Here is a 23,169-nt window from a genome sequence, read left to right on the forward strand (position 1 = left end):
TGGTTACCACATCCTCTCCCCTCTCCAAGTCATGGACCTTCTCAACCTCTCAATCCTGTGAGTAATAAAATTGTGATATTTGTTAAATGCTTACAACGTTTCAAACACTGTACTAAACAAGGGTTTGGATACGAGATTGCCAGGTTGGATACGGTCTCTACCCCCCACGGGACTCACGGCCTATGGCAGAGGGAGAACAGGTATTTCATTTCCATTTTATAGATGAGGAAACCAAGGCCCAGAGAAGTGAAATGACTTGCCCGAGGTCACGCATCAGGCAAGTGGTGGAACCGGGATTAAAACCCAGGTTTTCCGATTCCCAGGTCGGGGGTCTCTCTCTACTAGGCCACGCTGCTTCCTCTGAGTCGAGCAGCCAAGGGACTGGAGGCTCTGGCTTCCCGTCCCTCGCTATTTTTCGCTCGTCTGGCAGAATGCGAGAAAGAAACCGTACGGGTTTTCGACGGGCCAGCCGCTGCAGAAGAAATGAAACGTCTCTCTGCGCCGTCCCTACCCCCGCCTCCCAAACTTCCTGATTGTGTTCATCAATAATGAATGGTCCATCAGCAATCCTCAGAGGGAGCTTGCGTTGCAGTTTGGAGCAACCCTGCTGGTAATGTGAAGTGGAGAGAACCAGGGCATAAGGCCGTTGAAGACGGAGTATCGCATTTTCAATTAGCCGCTGAGCGAATGCTTGGCATGTGGATCAGGGCAGAGGCCCACAATTAGCTTATTGTTCCTTTCGGCGGTGCGCCGACCGGGTCCGAGGAGCTGCGGAAAGACAGACGGGCATCGCCACGGTCGTCGGAGAGGGCGCCAGTCGCTCGAAGCCTCTGGAATTACAGCCGTTCGTCGAGAAGCGCCGGCCGGCTTTGAGGAGCGAGCCAGAGGGAAGACCCCCTCCCAGGATCTTTTCTCCCCGGCCTCGCCTCGGCCCGGCTCTTCCCTGCTCTCGCTATCACCTCGGCCATCATGGAGCCCAACAGCCCCAAAAAGATACAGTTCGCGGTGCCCTTATTTCAGAGTCAGATAGCACCTGAGGCGGCCGAACAGGTAAGGGTGGGAGGTGAGCCCCTGGGGCGAGGGTCGGGCGTGAAGGGTGGGTCTGGTTTACGGAACCTACCGGGAACTGGAGACCACTGCCTGCCTTTATTCTTTTCACGGTGTGGCTGTCAGGATCCAACGTTTCTTCTCACATCCGTTGGCTTTGTAATTTTCATTGGAGGGGGGGTCAACGGATCACTCATATTGTATAGACCAAGAGAAAAAGTCGTATCTGTTAGAAAAATGCAGGTCGCAGCTCTATCCCTAGTTCCCTCGGGGGAACACTAGGGTGTTTCTGCTTTTACTTTTACTACTGAGCAGGGGGAAAGGTTTTTAAAGACTCTTTAAAATCCTGGAAATTTGAGATTTTTTAAATGAGCATCTCCCCGCACCACCCCCTTGCCCCAGGACTGACTTGCCCAAAGCCCTCTGTAAGTGCACGTTTAATGTTGTAATCAGAATTTAATATTTAGAACCATCCCTAATAAGCCCTACGTCTATGAAATAAAAACTAGATGGAACTTCTAATCTCATAAATTATGCACATGACTCTAGGGGCCAAGAGAACCTTTTTTGTTCCATTGTAGAAACTCCATGTTATTTACGCCTCGTTTTTCTCTCCGCATCTATCCCTCTTCCTCAGCCACAGTCTGTCATCCAAGTCATTAGCAGGCGTGTCACTCAAAGCAGTTTGTCAATGATATTTTGTTTCATCCATCTTTCTGATACCATCTTCCCTTCGAGAAGACATTGACTGTGCTATAAAATCTAAAATGGAGAAGGGAGAAAAATGGAAGTGAGGAGTCTATCAGGATCTCAGATGCTGTTAAAATTTTATTTCCCAGGAAAACTTTTCAAAATTTAGGACCCCGTGAAGCTTTAGCCTGATCCATTTGACCTTTCATTTTGAACTTGCAGTTCAGTACGATTTCTAGTTTGCTAGACGAATCTTGAACAGGTCTGTCTAGGCAGGTTAAATCGCAGCCGTTACAGTGTAGCACATCTTTTATTTCTTATCGTGCTTTCCCCCTTGACTTATCTGTTGTTAGATAAATATTCCAAAAACCTTTAGTGAAACCCAAGCACTGACAAGTTTAAACAGGTTTAAAAAGGTGGATTTTGCTAAGAGACTTTAATCAGCTGGTGCTTCAAGAATCAACCAAATGCCACTTGTCCGTTGTCTGACCTTGGGCAAGTCACTTAATTCCTCTGGTTCTGTTAGCTCATCTGTAAAATGGAGACCGAGACTATGAGCCCCATATGGGACATGGACTGTGTCAAACCTGACTACCTTTATTTACCCAAGTGCTTAGTACAGTGCCTAAAAAAAAGAATCCAAATTTCAACTAAGATATACATATGTCCTTATGGTCCAGCTCTTTTCAAATTGCATTAAATTCTTTTTAAATTTGCTTCAGGTTTGAGGGAAGTGCATGGGGAGGAAGAAGAAAGGATACTGATAGAAATAAGAATACAATTAATAATTATAATAATGAACTGGGGTGATATTCCAACAGTTGCTAGTAATTCTCCCTCTTAGTTAGACTGTCATCCCCATGGGGGGCAGGGACTGTGTCTGACCTGATTAACTTGTATATTCTCCAAGGCTTAGACTATTGCTTGACAGACTGTGCTCATGCTAATCGATTCATCGTATTTATTGAGTGGTTATTGTTGGAGCACTTTACTAAGCACTTGGGAAAGTACAATAGTAATAATTGTAGTATTTGGTAAATGCACGCTATGTGTCAGGTACTGTTCTAAGTGCTCCCACAATATACAATAATTAATATACATGAATGAAGCACAGACAATAATATATATAAATATATATATGTGCTGTGGGGATGGGAGGAAGGATGAATGAAGGGAGCAAATCAGGACAACGCAGAAGGGAGAGCGAGAAGAGGAAAAGAGGACTTAGTCAGGGAAGACGTCTTGGAGGAGATGTGTCTTCAATACGGCTTTGATGAGAGGGAAGAGTAATTGTCTGTTGGATACGAGGAGGGAGGACATTCCGGGCTGGTCCCGTGTCTGTGAATTTGGGGAGTTACAAGGGATACCAATTTCTCATAGTCCTTTAGAAGTCTGGGGCCCTCCCTTCAATGAACACAGCCTCAGTGCCCCCCAAGACCACTCCCGTCCACCCACGGTCTGGAAACTCCCCACATCCAGTCATCTCCAGAGCTCAGCCAGCTGCCACCAAGCAGCTGGGCCTACGCATTCCCATTTCCGAAAGCTCAGTGATAATGGCGGGTCTTTGCTCTCCACAGATCCGGAAACGTAGGCCCACCCCGGCCTCCCTGGTGATTCTGAACGAACACTCTTCCCCAGGTAAGAAATTCCAAGTGTTGGTATTTGTTCGGCACTTACTATGTGTCAAGCACTGTTCTAAGCGCTCGGTAGGTAGAAGGTAGTGAGGTTGGACACGGTCCCTGTCCCACATGGGGCTCACAGTCTTAATCCCCATTTTGCAGATGAGGGAACAGAGGCACAGAGAAGTGAAATGACTTACCCGAGGTCACACGGCAGACGACTGGCGGAGCCGGGATTAGAAACCAGGTCCTTCTGACTCCCAGGCCCGTGCTTTACCCACTAGACCATACTCCATGCCTGCCAAACCGTCAAAACTGAGTGAAATTACTCAGTCGGGTCCAGAGACCTTGGTGACCCTCATAAATGGATTAAGGAGAAGGGAATTAATAACTGCTCTTTGGAGTAATCTGTATAAAGCACTGAAGGAAGGTAGTGCTGGAAAAGTTTCATGTGAGGCAGATTATTTGGCAAGGGTTTATAGGCACCAGTGTGGCCTGTGAGAAGCAGTGTGCCTAGTGGTTAGAGCACCAGCCTGGGAGCCAGAAGGACCTGGGTTCTAATCTCGGCTCCATCTGCTGTGTGACCATGGGCAAGTCATTTCATTTCTCCGTGCCTCAGTTACCTCATCTGTAAAATAGAGATGAAGACTGTGAACCCTATGTGGGATGGGACTGTGTCCAACCCAATTAGCTTGTATTCATTTATTCATTCAATAGTATTTATTGAGCGCTTACTATGTGCAGAGCACTGTACTAAGAGCTTGGAATGTACAAATCGGCAACAGATAGAGACAGTCCCTGCCCTCTGACGGGCGCGCAGTCTAATCGGGGGAGACGGGCAGACAAGAACAATGGCAATAAATAGAGTCAAGGGGAAGAACATCTCATAAAAACAATGGTAAATAAATAGAATCATGGTGATGTACATCTCATTAAACAAAATAAACAAAATAAATAGGGTGATGAAGATATAATAATAATAATAATAATAATGTTGGTATTTGTTAAGCGCTTACTATGTGCCGAGCACTGTTCTAAGCGCTGGGGTAGACATAGGGGAATCAGGTTGTCCCACATGGGGCTCACAGTCTTAATCCCCATTTTACAGATGAGGGAACTGAGGCACAGAGAAGTTAAGTGACTCGCCCACAGTCACACAGCCGACAAGTGGCAGAGCTGGGATTCGAACTCATGAGCCCTGACTCCAAAGCCCGTGCTCTTTCCACTGAGCCACGCTGCTGAGCGGACGAGTACAGTGCTGAGGGGATGAGTCGGGAGAGGGGGAGGAGGAGAGGGAAAGGGGGGAGAGGGAGCAGAGGGAAAAAGGGGGGAGCTCAGTGTGGGAAGGCCTCTTGGAGGAGGTGAGCTTTAAGTAGGGTTTTGAAGAGGGGAAGAGAATTAGATTGACGGAGGTGAGGAGGGAGGGCGTTCCAGGACCGCGGGAGGACGTGGCCCGGGGGTCGACGGCGGGATGGGCGAGACCGAGGGACGGCGAGGAGGTGGGCGGCGGAGGAGTGGAGTGAGTGTGCGGGGTGGGCGGTGGAAAGAGAGAAGGGAGGAGAGGTCTACGCCAGATCTTAGTACAGTGTCTGGCATATAGTAAGCGCTTAACAAATGTCATTATTTATTATTATCTGCTGGGAAATGGAACATATGAACTCCTACTGTCACAAATTCAGGTGACCAAGTGGGTTTGATTCAATGCTGATGAACAAGGGCCGGCAGAGAGCTGTTTAATGAGGTTTCAGAGCTGAGCCGTATGCCCCAGAGAGATCTATAGCTTCACAGGGCAGGCCTCGCGCTTAAAACCGCCCGTCCAAGAGTCGGGCAAGGGGCCAAGATCGGCTGCATCTATCCGTTGACGTCACAGCCCCATAATGCAATTGACAAGCAACCAGATCAATTTTCAGCACCGGCCCGTTTCAAAGCCCTCTCACAAAGCCCGTGCCATTTGTTGAGGTTTTTACCTTCCATTTCCTGTAAAATGTAATGCTGCATTACTCCTGCTGATAGATTATGGTGATAGCTGCCCTTCACTACCCTTCTCTGTTTATCCAATTAGCTCAGATGTATTCTCTCACCTAATCTTAAAGGAAGAAAGTCTCTCTTTTATGCTTGAGTCGGCGTTTTACCGAAAAGGATTCGGTGAATTTTCATGGGGCAGATGCAGATAAAATACTGAAATCCCTCGGGGTTCTGGTGAGAAGAACCATAATTTCTAGCAGGTGTGTGCCCCGGAAAATAAAATTTCTGAGGGCCGTGCATGAGGGAAATTGGGATTTCACGTTTTAATCCGCCATTTCTGTAAAGCCAGTGCCTGTCGATCAATCAGTCAACAGTATTTATTTAGCACTTACCGGGTTCAGAGCACTGAACTACGCACTTGGGAGTACACTATAGCAGAACTGGTAGACATGACCCCTGCCCTCAAGGAGATTGCAGCTTAGTAGGGAAGACAGACATTAAAATAAAATTCAGAAAGAGGATATATACGTTAAGTGCTGTGGGCCTGGAGAAGCAATTAGTGTGTTTAAATGTAGCAATTTGGACTACAAAGTCTCAGCACTAACCGTAAATTCTGTAAAATTCTGACTGAACTTTACGTTTTCAATGAGGCTGCGTGTGGGCAAGTGGGCAGGAAGGTGAATCAGGGGTCTGAAACAGCACACGATACTCGACGCGGTCCTGAAATGTTGAATGGTTCTCCCTTCGGACATATTTTTGGTGGATTTGTCCAATCAGATGCAGAAGGAAAAGAGGAAGGCAATATTTTAGCGGTGGCTGTCATTTCGGGCTGACACAAGAAAATAGACTGTGGGGTGGGTAACTGAGATTCATATGGATCTGTGATCTTTGAAGATTAGATAGACTGTAAGCTCCCTCTAGACTGTAAGCTAATTATGGGCAGAGAATGTGTGTAAATTGTTATATTGTACTCTCCCAAGTGCTTGGGAGATGGACTGACTGACTAGACCGTGAGCTCATTTTGGGCAGGGAACGTGTCTACACGACTCTATGGTACTGTAACATTATCATCTGGAGTCCGAGGACTTGGGTTCTAATCCCAGCTCCACCACATGCTTGCTGGGTGACCTTGGTCAAGTCATTTAAACTCTGTGCCTAAATTCCCTCCCCTGAAAAATGGGGATTCGATCGCTGTTGTCCCTCCCCGTTAGACTGTGAGCTCTGTGTGAGACAGAGACTGTGTCCAGACTAATTCCCTTGCATCCTACTCCGGTGGTTGGCATATATTAAGTATTTAACAAATGGCGCAAATATCACTGTTAGGATTACTACGATGCTATTCCGTAGCTTGCCGCTCTGGTTGATCTTAGTACGGTGCCCTGTACAGTAAGCGCTCAGTAAATACCACTGATTGATCTCGTGTATTTTAAAATTGTAACCATTTAGAATTTAGAATAGACAAGCAGAGTGACCTAGCAGAGAGGGCCCGCACCTGGGAGTCAGAAGGACCCGGGTCTTAATCCAGGCTCTGTCACTTGTCTGTGGTGTGACCTTTGTGCCTCAGTTGCCTCATCTGTAAAGTGGGGATGAAGACTGTGAGCCCCACGTGGGACAGGGACTGTGTCTGATCTGTTTAACTTGTATCTACCCCACCTCTTAGAGGTATGCTTGGCACATAGTAAGCGCTCAACAAGTTCAAAAATTATTTTACTTCTTAATTATTTTAATTAATTGTTCTTAATCTAATTATTAATAATAATAGTTCTGCTGATTACCACAGAAGTCCCAAGAGGAAGGGGAAGGTGCTATGTCACACCCTGACGTTTTGGACAGATACGCTTGCAGGATTGTCAGAGCCCCTGGGAAGGGAACGAGGGAGAGGAAGTGAGGTTTTCTTTACCATTAAAGGAACCACAACCAGCCCAGTAAAACCTTAAATAGGCTGGGCAGGATTAGACTGGGAGGCAACGTAGTCTGAGAATCAGAGGCCCTGAGTTCTAATCCTGCCTCTGCCTCTCCCTCTGTGTGACCGTGGGCAAGTCACTTACCTTCTATGGGCTGCAGTTTCCTCATCTGTGAAATGGGGCCAGGCATTGTGTCCGACCTGATTATCGGGTGTCTACCCTGGTGATTTGAATAGTGCTTGGCACATAGTAAGTACTTAACACATACTATCATCATTATTATTAGCTATTAGGATGCGTGAGGGGAACAAATTCTGCCTGGGCATCATTTCTTCACTTCAACACAGTAGTAATATTTTCGTAATGGTGTGGTGCATTTTACACAAGGCACTTGGGAACTACAGAATAAAGTCACATTTTCCCTAACCAGAAGGTGCTTATTCTCTAATGGGAGAGATAAATGTAAAAAATACGTTCAATGCAGTCAAATCTGGTCCAGATAGATATGATCTCACACACATATACACACAGTAGCATTCATCGTTACAGGGATAAATAGGCTTCAACGAACTCTCCTAGGAAGTTGGTCTTTACTGGTTACTAAGGATAATCGTTACGTGTCTTTTAGCTGCAGAATTAAATTCAGATAAAAATAATCTCTTTAATTCACCTGAAATTGCACGGTCAATAATTTGTTCTTGGAATTGTCTGCTATGGTCTGCTACTTAAAGAGCAATTCACTGGAAACGAGCCTTTATTATGGCCAATCACGGAAGAGAGGAAATTGCATTCCCCCTATTCCAGAGAAATAATTAGCAAAGCACTCTGAGTGTTTGATCAAGAGGCTGGAGCGCTGCCATCACAGGAGGAAGATTTAGAAGTTACTTTATCTTTCTTCCTTCGGTTTTTAAGTAACTTTGAAGAAATTTCAGTTTCTTTGGGGGTAACAAAAATTGCATGTTCCCTTGGGTTGGTCTCTCTAGAAATGTGTAAGTTAGACTGCTTCTCTAGCAGAAAGCCGTTTGGATAGTAGTCCTCACAGATATCTACAGACAGGGTCAGGTCAACCATCAGGATCATTTAGGCAAGTCCCTAAATACATTTTGAAATCAGTTACCTAACTATAGCGATATTAGTAAAAGTAATAGCAGGAATTATCTCAATGTACAAGCATCTTGGAAAGTACATTACAATAAAAGCACACTCCCTTTCCCACAAGGGTCTTACAATGAGAAACAGCATAGCATAGTGGATAGAGCACGGGCCTGGGAGTCAGAAAGTCACGGGTTCTAATAATCCCCACTCTACCGCTTGTCTGCTGTGTGACCTCGGACAAGTCACTTTACTTCTTCGGGCCTCTGTTACCTCATCTGTAAAATGGGGAGTGAGACTGTGAGCCCCTCATGGGTCAGAAACTGTGTCCAGTCTGATTTGCTTGTATCCACCCCAGGGCTTAGGACATTGCCTGGCACATAGTAAGCGCTTAACAAATACCATCATCATCATCCTTATTATTGCATTCTTAGGGGGAGGTCAGCTTAAAACTATTTACAAGAAGAGAAGCCAAAAATGAACAGAGTGCAGTTGCTGAGTAGATGAAAGAGCAGATTTCTGATAGGATCCAGTTTGGAGAGTTAATCGGAACAGGTATTGCAAGTGAGCTTTGACATTAAGGTAATTTAACTGACTGGTCTAAGACAAGATTTTCCCTCTCTTATTTGATTAGTAGATTTTATATAATGTAATTATACAGCTGCTAATTAAATGTAGAAGTTGAATACTTCTAAGTGATTATCTTAGATCTTAATTCCAAACCCGTAATCTACTTCTAGATAAGGTGATCCTACATAGACCCCTAATATATTTGATCAAAATCTGGATTTTAATTAAATCCGCCGTCTCTGATTCCATTTTATAACAATTCATTGCCTTCCCAGTTACCCCTATATGAGTACTGCCCAAGATCTGCTCTCACTCATTATTTACTTAAAATATTTGAAAGGACATTAATCAGTCACTGAAGGAAGGGAGGAGCATAAATGAGAGAAAATATTTGTCCACCTTATCAGTTGATATTTTCTCCTCCATTGGTTCTCTTTTGGAAGATGACGACCCCGGGCAAATTTAAATATACCACTCTTTTTATACTTCCATTGGGAATTTTCCCACTTGAAGAACTTGTCGGGTTCTGGTAGAAATTCAAGGCAACCTCACTATGCCTGGATGAATTCAACTCTACCAGAGATCCTTGAAGAATTAAAGTGATTATCCAGATCACTAAAGAAAAAGAATCCAAGTTATTGAGGCTCTGCTGGGTACCAATAGCTCCCAGGACATCTATACATTTCCCTTGTTCACTCCTTGCTGTAGCACTCAGGTGGCTTGGCCTCAGGGCCATACGATCACGAGGAGGGCGGGAGAAACAAGGATAATGATCCTCCCTGGCCATTAGATGCTCACAGTCTAAAATTGGGAGAACTAGAAACATATACAAGAGAAGAACGTATTACAAAAATGAATAAAAACAACAGCAGAAGCACAGATTATGAGCCCATATGGGGCAGGGACCGTGTTCCAATGTGTAGGACAGTGCTTGGCACATAGTAAGCTCTTAACAAATGCAATATTCAATCAGTCAATGACATTTATTGATCACTTACCGTGTGTGGAGCACTATACTGCTTGGGTGAGTACCATACAACAGAGTTGGAAAACCTGGACCCTACCCACAGTAAGCTTACGGTCTAGAGGACTGCATAACAATTAATAATAATAATAATATGATTAACATCAAATGCAGCAGTACAAGTCAGTTAAAATGATTGGGGTATTTAATAATGGTGGTATTTGTTAAGCACTTACTATGTTCAGGGACTGTCCTAAGTGCTGGAGAAGATTCAAGCTAATCAGTCCCTGTCCCACATAAGGCTCGTAATATTAATCCCCATTTTATGAATGAGGTAACTGAGGCACAGAGAAGTGAAGTGACTTTCCCAAAGTCATCCAGCAGACAAGTGGTGGAGTTGGGATTAGAACCCAGGTCCTTCTGACTCCCTGGCCTAAAAAGTCAGTCAAACGGTGGATTTGGCACCACAGGAGATCATATGATTGATTTCATTGCTTTCTTAACTGAAAAATAGAGGTTCAGTTCTTCCATTCAAAATTCTCAATTAGCAATAACTATATATCGTTATGGTGAACTTATTATTATCATTATTATTGTCACCATTATATTTTTAACGGTATCTGTTAAGAGCTTACTTTGTGTCAAGCACTGTTCTAAACTCTGGAGTAGACACAAATTAATCAGATTGGAGTAACGGGTAGTTCTTCTCCCACATGGGGCTCAGAATCTAAGTGGGGACCATATTTCCATATTTACTTTCCTTTGGGTTTTAAAAGAAAAGTTTATCCAGTAGGAACACATCTTTAGCTTGCTTCCTTCTATAAAGCAATCAACTATCTGGGGCTAGTTAGAAACTTTGCCATCGAGATCATATATCGACCACTCCCCACAAAGCGTGGCTCACTGGAAAGAGCACGGGCTTTGGAGTCAGAGGTCATGAGTTCGAACCCCGGCTCTGCCACTTGTCAGCTGTGTGACTTTGGGCAAGTCACTTAACTTCTCGGTGCCTCAGTTACCTCATCTGGAAAAAATGGGGATTAAGACTGTGAGCCCCACGTGGGATAACCTGATTCCCCTGTGTCTACACCAGCGCTTAGAACAGTGCTCGGCACATAGTAAGCGCTTAACAAATAGCAACATAAAGGACAAACGTTTCCAGTTAAACAATGCCATGGTCTAATGTATTGCGTCTGATTGGTGGCATGTGTAAACAGGGTGACCGTGAATGTGGAGAAAATAATTTTAGATGTGAACCTTGTTCTCCCTCCATGTTTTCCTTAATCCTATCCCGGGACACCATAGAAACTACCTTACAGGAACATTTATTTACCTGTCTCCCAACAGGGAGTAGTGACAGAGAACAGGTCTAAGAGTCAGAAGGTCACGGGTTCTAATCTCTGCTCCGCCACTTGTCTGCTGTGTTAACTTGGGCAAGTCACTTCACTTCCTCTGTGCCTCAGTTACCTCATCTGTAAAATGGAGGTTGAGACCGTGAGCCCCAGGTGGGACAGGAACTGGGTCCTACCTGATTTGTTTGTATCCACCCCTGGCTCTTAGTAAGCGCTTAACAAATTCCATTATTAATATATCTGGTTTTGCATTACAACAGTCCAACTGCTCCACGATTTTGTTTGCTCGAGAGGCTTGAGATCTATTTATTTCTGTTATTCTTTAGGTGCTTATTCCCCCGAATAGACTGTAAACCCATAAAAGGGCGGGGACTGTCTCTATCTGTTGCCGATTTGTACATTCCAAACGCTTAGTACAGTGCTCTGCACGTAGTAAGCGCTCAATAAATACGATTGAATGAATGAATGAACCTAAAGGATGGCAGGGATAATCTGGTTGGATAATCACAGTGTTGCTCACGGCCATTGTGCAATGCTGACGTTAGTAGTGTAAATTAAGTCACTGATAAACCATCAGTCTAATTTGCCATGTTTCTGGATCAGTCGACACCGAGTTGCAACATTTCTGCTAAGATTCACGAGTGGAAGAGCAAGCCAAGGAAACCCTTTGTTTTGCAAATTTGGCAAAGTCTGACGCTGAGTTTGGATCTAATTGTCTTTAAGCCTGTTACCTTAGGTAAACCATCTGAATAGTTCCTCTTTAAATTCATTCAGTAGTATTTATTGAGCGCTTACTATGTGCAGAGCACTGTACTAAGCGCTTGGAATGAACAAGTCGGCAACAGATAGAGACGGTCCCTGCCCTTTGACGGGCTTACAGTTTAAATGCTTGTAAAGAGAAACAACAAGCCCTAGTGGAAAGAGTTCAGGATTGGGAGTGAGCAGGCCTGGGTTCTAATCCCAGCTCTGCCACTTGCCTGTTGGGGGACCTTGGGTAAATCACTTAACTAACTTCTCTGAGCCTCAGTTTCCTCAACTGTAAAATGGGGATTGCATACCTGTTCTCGCTCTCCATAGCCTTAAGTTCTATGTAGAACAGGAATCCGGTCAGATCTGATGGTATTGTATCTATCCCAGCGCTCGGCGCAGTGAATGGCACATTCAAGCTTAACGGACACCACTATTATTAATAATTTTAATAATTTTGTTATTTGTTAAGCGCTTACTATGTGCAGAGCACTGTTCTAAGCGCTGGGGTAGATACAGGGTAATGAGGTTGTCCCACGTGAGGCTCACAGTTAATCCTCATTTTACAGATGAGGTAACTGAGGCACAGAGAAGTTAGGTGACTTGCCCGCAGTCACACAGCTGACAAGTTGGCAGAGCTGGGATTCGAACTCATGACCTCTGACTCCCAAGCCCGGGCTCTTTCCACCAAGCCACGCTGCTTCTCTATTATTATGATTATCATGATTAATAGCCATTATTATGATGGCTATTATTATTCTAGGCTTTTTCTACATACGAGTTGAACCTGACCCTTCAAATAGAAATGTTGTAGTCATTGTACTCTGTAATTTTATATATCTAGCCGTTGTGTATTTTCAAACATCGTATTACAACTGCTACTAATCATAATAATTGCTAAGTGCTTACCATGCAGCAAGCGCTTGCACGAAGCAGTAGGGTAGATACAGGATAATCAGACACAGTCCCTGTCTCACACGGGACTCACAGCCTAAGTGAGGGGGAGAAAGAATATTGAATAACCCCTCCATTAGATTCAACTGGTGCCTCTCGAGTGAGTGAAACAAAGTGTTCTTTCCTCCTGGCCGCCTCTGCCAGAACCGTGGATTTCCAGTCAAACTGTTCCTTTACGTACCGTTTCCAGACAAGACGATCTGTCGGCCGGCTGTCGGGGCTACATCCTCGTGCCTCAGTCCTGTTCTAGGGATTCCGGGAAGCAACCGTCGCCAAGGTGACCGAATTTGATGCTAAGCATCCACCCCAGGACCGCAACCAGCATCCGGGACAGCTGGAGGCTCTCTCTGGGTCCCTCTCTTGCCTCGGCCACACAGCTGTCTCCCCAGGACGGCGGCACCAGGGGAGAATGAGGATATTTGTTTCCTAACTGTCTAGTTTGGCCCGAGATATTTCCATTATACCGCTTCCAGGCGGATAAGCAGTGTGGGCTGCGAAAACCCCTCAGCAGTTTGCTGTAAAAAAATCTCATCTGGTTGGTGTGGCCTTGACCTCAGTGTCCACCGTTTTAACATCCTTTTTGACCAGTAGAAATCACTTTCAGACCACCGTTAAACATCAGCTTTTATAGGCGGGGTTTTGCTCGCCGTTGAGCTGGTTTAGACCCAGTTGTAGTTTGGGGGATCGCTTCTTACCCACCTGCCTCTTTGTGTGTTTTCTCTCCCCCGGGAAGCCATCCGACTCTAGCCCTAGCCTCCCCTCTCATATACGTGTGGGCTCCCCAAAGAAGAGCGAAGCGGGCCGCTTAGAAGTCGTGTGACCGATGGAGAAGTCAGGATTTGGGTGTAAATTCGCCCAGGCTACCCAGGTCATTTGACTCATGAGCGATAGCCTTAGCTCTTGGCCACTTCTCTCCTTTTGATTCAGCAGGCCTCCAGACCTGAATAGGGCAGATCATCCCAGCCAGATGTGTTGAAACATGCATAGAAGCCAGCTGCCATATAAAGGGAGATACAAGCTGGCGGGGAACCTTCAACCGAAATATCTGCGGTATTATGAAAAAGCGAGGAGCTTAAAGGCTTGAGGAATGATCAAAGCCCAAATCCTTGGCCAAATAAAAGTTGTTATGTCAGGGGTTTAGTTTGCTAGCTTGCACTCCCACAATGAGCTCTCTGCTTCCAGCGGGAACCACGCGTCGTCGCTCTGTGGTAACCTGCGAGGTCTAGAGTCTACCTTCAGTCAAACCATAATCAGTCATCAGCACTTTTATTTTAGAGAAAAGTAGTTTATGAGCCTCAATTATATAAATGGCTTTTTTTTTTGGCATTACTGCACGGTCAGATAATTGATAAGGCCGTGCCTAGTCTCTTCCAAGACATCCCACAATATAACTAGTGTATGTTCCCGGAAAATGAAGTCGTAGCATGCATGGTTGTAACCTAAGGCATGTTTCCTCAGAGATTTGCAAGCTATTAAATGAGGTACTGTTACAGAACCTCTAGAAGCATAAGAATTATTTTACCTGCTATGTAACCGGGGCCAGATCAAGAATCTCATGGTCTGTATGACTCGAGGATTATTTGATGTGACAAGCCACGTCATTAAGCCACCGTGCACTGGTCTGTCGATCGATGAATAGTATTTACCGAGCCTGGACTGTGAGCAGAGCATCGTACTAACAGCGCGGGCCTGGGGGTCAGAAGTTGGAAAAGCAGCTGGAGAAGCAGCGTGGCTCAGTGGAAAGAGCACGGGCTTTGGAGTCCGAGGTCATGAGTTCGAATCCCAGCTCCGCCCCTCGTCTGCTGTGTGACCTTGGGCAAGTTACTTAACTTCTCTGCGCCTCGGTTCCCTCATCTGTAAAATGGGGATGAAGACCGTGAGCCCCACGTGGGACAACCTGATTCCCCTGTGTCTACCCCAGCGCTTAGAACAGTGCTCGGCACATAGTAAGCGCTTAACAGATACCAACATTATTATTATTATTAAGTCAGAGGACCTGGGTTCCAATCACAGTTTTGCCACTTGTCTGCTGTGTGTGACTTTGGGCAAGTCACTTCACTTACTGTGCCTCATTTACCTCATCTGTAAAATGGGGATGAAGACTGTGAGCCCCATGTGGGACAGGAACCATGTCCTACCTGATAAGCTTGTAGATACCCCAGTGCTTACTATAGTACCTCGCATGTAGTAAGTGCTTAGCAAATACCAGAGGAAAAAAGTACAACGATGAGGTAGAACCCGATCGTGGCTCGCAATCTAAGGGAGAAGAGGGGCACTAGGGTGGTGACAGACCAGTCTAGACTGTGAGATTTTTGTGGGCAGGGAATGTGTCTGTTTATTGTTGTATGATGTTCTCCCAAGCACTGGGTACAGTGCTTTGCACAGAGTAAGTGCTCCATAAATATCATTGAATGAATGAATGAAAAGCAAACAAAAATGCAAGACATAAATGACCACAAATATAAAAGGAGCAGCCAGATTTCAGCTCCTCACAGTTCAATAATTGTGGACTTTTTCAAGTGCTATGTGCTAACCACTGGGGTAGATACAAAATAATTAGATCAGATGCAGTCCCTATTCCACATGGAGTTCACAGTGAAAGGCGGGAAAATCCGTGTTGAATCCTCACCTCACAGATGAGGACTCTGAGGAACAGAGAAGAAAAAGACTTGCCCAAGGTCACACAGGAGGTAAGTGACAGAGTTGAGATTAGAACCCAGGTCTTGTGATCTATTCTGTTAGGTCATGCTGTTACCTCATCTGTAAAATGGGGATCAACTGTGAGCCTCACGTGGGACGACCTGATTCCCCTGTATCTACCCCAGCGCTTAGAACGGTGCCCTGCACATAGTAAGCGCTTAACAAATACCAACATTATTACTCTCGGATCAACAGCTCCAGGAGTCACTGGTCTGACTTCAGGGGTGACCTTTTCTACGTCAAGAGGTTGCCAAGTCCTCACGCTGCCGCCGGTCCAATCCTTCCCTGGGCTGGAGCTGGCGTTGATGGGAGCTCCGTGCCACGGGGGAAGTTCTGCATCCTTCCCGTGAGGTTGGACCCCTCAGGCCAGGAGGAAGGAGAATGGAGGATGGTTGAATCCTGCACCTTGACCCTCCTCCCTCTTTTCTTTATTTTTTATGGTACTTCTTTAGTGCTTACTGTGTGCCAGGCTCTTTCCTAAGTGCCGAGATAGATACAAGTTAATCAGGTTGGACGCAGCCCCTGTCCTACACAGGACTCACAGTCTTAACCTCCATTAAGCAGCGTGGCTCAGTGAAAAGAGCCTGGGCTTGGGAGGCAGAGGGCATGGGTTCGACTCCCGGCTCTGCCACTTGTCAGCTGTGTGACTGTGGGCGAGTCACTTCACTTCTCTGTGCCTCAGTTACCTCGTCTGTAAAAGGGGGATTAACTGTGAGCCTCCCGTGGGACAACCTGATTACCCTATATCTACCCCAGCGCTTAGAACAGTGCTCTGCACATAGGAAGCGCTTAACAAATACCGACAATATCATTATTTTACAGACGAGATAACTGAGGCACAGAGCAGTGAAGCGACTTGACCAAAGTCACACAGCAGACTTTGTGGAGGAGCCACGATCAGACGCTGGGTCCTTCTGACTCTCCGGCCTGGGCTCTATCAACTAGGCCACGCTGCTTCTCGCGGGCAGAGAACGTACCTGTTTATTGTTATATTGTACTCTCCCCGGCACTTACTACAGTGCTTGGCACACAGTAAGTGCTCAATAAATACTACTGAATGAAAGAATACCCTGGGTGACCCTGGGTGAGTCACTTCACTTCTCTGGGCCTCAGTTACCTCATCTGGAAAATGAGGATTCAAACTGTGATCCTCATGAGACAGGGACTCTGTCCCACCTGATTTGCTTATATCCACCTAGGGATATAAGAGGGAGAGACAGACGTGAATATAAATAAATAAATTACGGATATGTACATAAGTGCGGTGGAGCTGGGGCGGGGGATGAATAAAGGGAGCAATTCAGGGGGACACAGAAGGGAATGGGAGAAGAGGAAAGGAAGTACAGTGCCTGGCACAGAGTAAGCGCTTAACAAATGTCACAATCATTATTATTATTATTACTGGTACAGTGTAACAGAGTTGGGAGGCATGTTCCCTGCCCTTGAGAAACTTACAGTTTAGAGGTCCTCAGGTGCTTAGGAAGGATCCACTCCATCCCACTAATCCGCCCTGACGGGGGTGGAAGACTTGGTCTGGGGGCTCTGGGCTGTGGTTGAAGGGGTGTACTGTCTCTATCTGTTACCGATTTGTATATTCCAATCGCTTAGTACAGTACTCTGCACATAGTAAGCGCTCAATAAATACTATTGAATGAATGGCCAACACGTGGTGACCTCTGATGGCTTGTCATTTAGTCAGCCAATCTTTTTATTGAGCTCTTACTGAGTGCGGAGCACTGTACTGAGTTCTGAGAGAGTACCCTACAACAACAGACTCATTCCCTACCTACAGTGAACGTACATTCTAGAGGGAGAGACAGACATGAATATAAATAAATAAATTACGGATATGTACCTAAGTGCGGTGGAGCTGGGACGGGGGATGAATAAAGGGAGCAATTCAGGGGGACACAGAAGGGAATGGGAGAAGAGGAAAGGAAGGCTTAGTCCGGGAAGACCTCTCGGAAGAGATGTGCCTTCAATAAGGCTTTGAGGGTGGGGAGAGTCTGTCGGATATGAGGAGGGAGGACGTTCCAGGCCAGAGGCAGGACGTGGGCGAGAGGTCTGCGGCAAAATAGACGAGATCAAGGTACAGCGAGGTCTACAGCTGGTGGACAGGATCCCCTGCTGCTTCTGAACACCTCTGTAGACTTTTGACCTCTTCTCTCCGGTAAGGTCTTATCTCCAGTCATATTTATAAACTCAGCTGCTTTCTTGAAATTACGGCAATTTTTAAACCAAAGATCACAGAATGAGATTAGAGTAGTCATAACTTCTTCCTCATTTTCAGAATCCGGCGATCATGAATTAAATCGGTGAAATCCGATACACTCCCCGTTGGAAAATGATCCGTCTGAACGACGTGTAATTATCTCATCGATGTCGGCATCATTCATTTCTAAATAAGGTTGACTATTGCCAAAGCTTCCTTCGTTATCCACTCAGGGGTTTTCTTCAATACCTCGAAAATCTGGCACAGACAGAGAGCAGAGTTTCATCTGAAATCTATTTGCGGTTGATTATTTCATCTCGGCCCAAGTGGGAGAGGGTTGAGGAGGGATTTTCTTATCTGTAGCCCTCGGTTGTGAGTTTTGAGGTTGGTTGGGGATTCACTAAACCACATAAATTGAATCCCTGGTGTGGTTACATCTTGGACTAGCTGTAAACTAAGTTACGGCTATATCTATAATTGTTTCTCCACTGCCGCTAGATTGGAATCGCATATCTTAAATGCAATTCATTCAATCGTATTTCTTGAGCATTTACTGTGTGCAGAGCACTGTACTAAGTGCTTGGGAACTACAATTCAGCTAAAGAGACAATCCCTGCCCACACCAGGTTTGCAATATTTTTAGCCAATCAATAGGTCGTGTTTATTGTGGACTTACTGTGTGCAAAGCACTGTAATAAACACTTTGGAGTGTACAATATGACAATAAAACAGACACATTCCCCGCCCGCAATGAGTTTACAATCTAGAGGGGGAGACAGATGTTAATATAAATAAATAAACAAATAAATACATAAATTATGGCTATTACATAAGCGTTGTGGGGCGATGGGTGGAGGGGTGGTGATAAAGAGGGCAAATCAGAGTGACACAGAAGTCAGGGAAGGCATCGTGGAGGAGATGTGCCCTCCATAAATAAGGCTTTGAAGGTGGGGAGAGTAATAGTCTTTGGGATATGAAGTGTGGGGGGAGGGTTCCAGGGCAGAGGCAGGATGTGCAGCTTCCTTTGCTTCTGAAAATGGGGGGGGGGGGGGGTAATATTGGGTTCTCTCTCAAAGCTGTTTTGAGGTTAAATTGAGATTACTGGAAAGGTTCTTGAGAATATTTAAAGTGACTGCACATTGAAGGCAGTAATTGATTCAATTCCAGTATTGAGCAGGGATTCAACAGGGGCTTTGCCCAGGGCTTTATGGACAGATCACAGGCCTGAGTGTCAGAGGATGTGGGTTCGAAAGCTGACTCTGGCACTCGTCTGCTATGTGACCTTGGACGTCGCTTCTCTGTGCCTCAGTTACCTCATCTGTAAAATGGGGATGAAGACTCTGAGTCCCATGCGGGAAAGGGACTGTGTCCAACCTGATTACTTTGTATCTACCCCAGCACTTAGAATAGTGCCCGGCACATACTAAGACCATAAAAAAGACCATGAAAAAAGGTTCTGTCTTAGAGTGAAAACACTGAAACTGGAGTTGCCTGGCTTGGCTTTGACATTTCTCTTACCATTTTAAGCATTTAAAATGGGGAGAAATTGAGGCTGAGAGGCTAAGTGATAATTGTGGTGTTCGTTAAGTATTTATTAGGTGCCAAGCACAGGGGTGGCACTGTACTAAGGGCTTTGGAGAGTAAAATACAACAATAAATAGACACATTCCCTGCCCACAACAAGTTTACAGACTAGAAGAGTAATAATAATAATAATAATAATAATGTTGGTATTTGTTAAGCGCTTACTATGTGCCGAGCATTGTTCTAAGCGCTGGGGTAGACACAGGGGAATCAGGTTGTCCCACGTGGGGCTCACAGTCTTCATCCCCATTTTACAGATGAGGTGACTGAGGCACCGAGAAGTTAAGTGACTTTCCCAAAGTCACCCAGCTGACAAGTGGCCGAGCGGGGATTCGAACCCACGACCTCTGATTCCAAAGCCCGTGCTCTTTCCACTGAGCCACGCTGCTTCTCAATAATGATAGTATATGTTAAGCACTTACAACGTGCAGAGCACTGCTCTAAGCACTGGGGTATACAGGGTAATCAGGTTGTCCCACATGAGGCTCACAGTTTTAATCCCCATTTTACAGATGAGGTCACTGAGGCACAGAGAAGCTGGCGACTTGCCCACAGTCACACAGCTGCCAAGTGGCAGAGCCGGGATTTGAACCCGTGACCTCCGATTCCCAAGCCCGTGCTCTTCCCACTGAGCCAGATACAAGATAGGTAGGTGGGACACTTTCCCTGTCCCTCTTGGAGTTCACAGTGTAAGGTGGAGAGCAGACAGATATCGAATCTCCATTTTAGAGATGAGGAAACTAGGTGATCTGCCCAAAGTCCAGCAGCAGGTAAGTGACAGAGCTGTGATTAAAACCCAGGTCCTCTGGCTCCCAGGCCTGAGGGGTTTCCAATCAGTCCACGGTACCGAAAACTAGTGGAGGAATCGACCATGGTCCTAGGGTCTGATCCAAATGATTTTTCAATTTTTCCCCAAAGAATAGAGAAAAATGAAGACTAAAACACATCTAAATTGTTGTTCCTGAAAATAAGCTTGAAGGGCCAAGTGCTTAGAACAATGCTTTGCACACAGCAAGCCCTCAGTAAATAAGATCGAACGAATGGATAAATGAATATCCGACCCAGTTTATATACCCCTGTATTAAATCATCAGTCATCTAGAGCTAGTCAGATTACACACTACATTTTTTTGCTGCTATTTTCCTGTTTTACTGGCATCTACTAAATTCTTATCTCATCGGTGATTTGAGGTGAAAACCCTCATACAATTATGCCGTGTGATTCATCGCCAAACTTCCAATTATAGAACTGAAGTTTTAATCCTACCTTTATCTCTCCTCTAAACAGAATAACTTTCTGCCATTTCAGAAGCCCGGCGGGTTTGAGTCAAGTAGGAAGCTTTGTTGGAAATCATGGTCAATGACCCTTCAGGACCATTTAATGTCAAATTTTCCACTGAAGTTAGTGGTTTTAAAAGGATCAACAGACCCTTTTTTGGAGTTATTGCTTTTCATGAGTATAGTTGTTTCACATACATGAAAATGAGAAAAAATATTGTATTTAAGAGAGAAATTCAATGGAAGTCAGGAACAAACTAGTGGAGAGACCCTTGCGGAGGTCTTTGCGCTGATCTCCCTGACTCCTGTCTCTCCCCGCTCCAGTCCAAACCTCACTCCGCTGCTGGGATCATTTTTCTACAGAAACATTCAGGCCATGTTTCCCCACATCTCAAGAACCTCCAGTTGTTGCCCGTCCACCTCTGCATCAAATGAAAACTCCTTTAAAGCATTCAATCGCCTTCACCCCTCCTATCTCACCTTACTACTCTCCTACTCCAACGCAGCCTGCGCACTTCGCTCCTTTAATGCCAACCTTCTCACTGTATCTCAATCTTGTCTGCCGACCTCACACCCTCTGGCCTGAAACACCCTCCCTCTTCATATCTGACAATTCCTCTCTCCCACTTCAAAGCCTTACTGAAGGCCCATCTCCTCCAAGAGGTCTTCCCTGACTAAGCTCTCCTTTCCTCTTCTCCCACTCCCTTCTGTGTCACCTTGACTTAATTGCTCCTTGTATTCATCCCCTTTCCAACCCCACAGCACTTATATATATATATATATATATATATATATATATATATATATATTTATGTATTTATTTATATTAATGTCTCTCTCCCCCTCTAGGCTGTAAGTTTGTTCTGGGCAGGGATTGTGACCGTTATATTTGTGTATCGTGCTCTCCCAAGAGCTTAGTATAGCACTCTGCACCCAGTAAGCACTCAGTGAATACAACTGACTAATTTAAGCACAGGGTATTGATTCCATAAAGATAGAGATCCAAGGCACGACTCTTCACATTGACAAACAACTCAGCTTCTCCAACTCCAGTCAGTTTGCACTGAAGGTCCAAAGGAGAATGGATCAAAAGATGGATAATCAAATCTCCCATCCATTCTTCCAAGCACCCATGGCATTAGCTGAGGAAGTACTTTTGACTGAAACCCTCAGATCCATCCCAATCAATAAAATATGATCATTCAGATCTGGAATTTAGGACTGTGGTATCAGGAACTGTCCCGTGTCTCCTTTAGCAGTACTTCATGAGTCAAATAGCAGTTTGATTGTTTGTCTAGTAAGGGATTAGGCCAACAAGTAAATTAAGGGGCTACACAGTGTTTCAGCCTGGGTTTTAAGCAGCTTTGTTCAGCCAATCTAAAGAGATTAATCATTTCCTGCAACTGGTAAATCCAAGTGCCTTCCGAAAACAAAGGGCAGAGTAGAAGCTCATGAGTTCAAGGAGCTCTCTTGGACAATAAGCTTTCATCTGTCCCATTTATTGCCTTATAGACCAGCTGGATTTCTATAGAAGCCGTTCCGTAATTATTCACTGTAAGCCTTTCCATCCTCAAAAATGGAGCTCCCACTGTGGGTTTAGATTTCTGAAACAAGCCAGTCAACAAGGCAAAATCCAGCTCAGGCTCATTTGCTTCTCTGTACAAAAGAACAGTACCCTTGATGTCAGCGAAGGATCCTTACCCTTCACTAATGGATGGTGAGAGCACAGGAGTTTCGGTGACCTGGCTACTCTAATTTTGAAACAAAACGTTAGACAGATCAGAGTTAGACGGATCAGTCTGCACCCCCGGTACTGAGTTCTTTGAACTCCGTCATTAGAGGATGCAATTATGCCGATCTAAAGTTAAATAAACATCAGTGGAAAAAAGCGATAGTTTCATATAATAATAATAATAATGTTGGTATTTGTTGAGCGCTTACTATGTGCAGAGCACTGTTCTAAGCGCTGGGGTAAACATAGGGGAATCAGGTTGTCCCACGTGGGGCTCACAGTCTTAATCCCCATTTTATAGATGAGGGAACTGAGGCACAGAGAAGTTAAGTGACTTATCTACATTCTCCATTGTAGATCCCCACAAGAGCAAGCTGACGATAAACTGAGACATTAAATTTATCATAAGAATGAACTATAACCCCTCTTTTAACTAGGGAAGAACTTGAGACTTGTTTCTGTGTCAGTATGCGTTTCAGTCAGTCAGTAGCATTTACTGAGAACTTGCTGGGTGCAGAGCACTGTACTAAGCTTTTGGGAAAGTACAATGTAAGAGAACTGGTAGATGGAGTTTATATTGGACAGGGTGACAGTCAGGTTCATAGTCAACACAAGGGGAGGGCAGATAGGGTAAATATAAGTTTTTGACTGGAATGTTCTCTTGGAGGAGATGGGATTTCAGGAGGAGAATTGTAGCCCCGCAGGAAAACGTCGGCAAGGTGCTGGTGGTGACACAGATGGGATCAAAGTACAGACAGTTGGT

General features: G+C 45.1%; 1 protein-coding gene and 1 long non-coding RNA gene across 2 annotated transcripts in view; one reads left to right on the plus strand and one right to left on the minus strand.

The window, feature by feature from the left end:
* The first annotated feature begins 851 nt into the window (after positions 1-851).
* The window catches only part of PPP1R1C (protein phosphatase 1 regulatory inhibitor subunit 1C), a 57,664-nt gene continuing 35,346 nt past the window's right edge, over positions 852-23,169 (plus strand). The window contains exons 1-2 of the mRNA XM_007671299.3: positions 852-1,050; positions 3,315-3,375. Coding sequence (XP_007669489.1) covers positions 970-1,050; positions 3,315-3,375 — 142 coding nt within the window. The 5' untranslated portion in view covers positions 852-969. The remainder of the gene's footprint in view (positions 1,051-3,314; positions 3,376-23,169) is intronic.
* On the minus strand, positions 1,484-13,144 carry LOC120638613. Its single transcript, XR_005660360.1, has 2 exons — positions 13,083-13,144; positions 1,484-1,809 (listed from the first exon to the last, which is right to left on the minus strand). It is a non-coding gene; the product is annotated as an uncharacterized LOC120638613 (long non-coding RNA).

Source organism: Ornithorhynchus anatinus, chromosome 9 (genome assembly GCF_004115215.2).
Source record: "Ornithorhynchus anatinus isolate Pmale09 chromosome 9, mOrnAna1.pri.v4, whole genome shotgun sequence".
Taxonomy (NCBI): Eukaryota; Metazoa; Chordata; class Mammalia; order Monotremata; family Ornithorhynchidae; genus Ornithorhynchus; species Ornithorhynchus anatinus.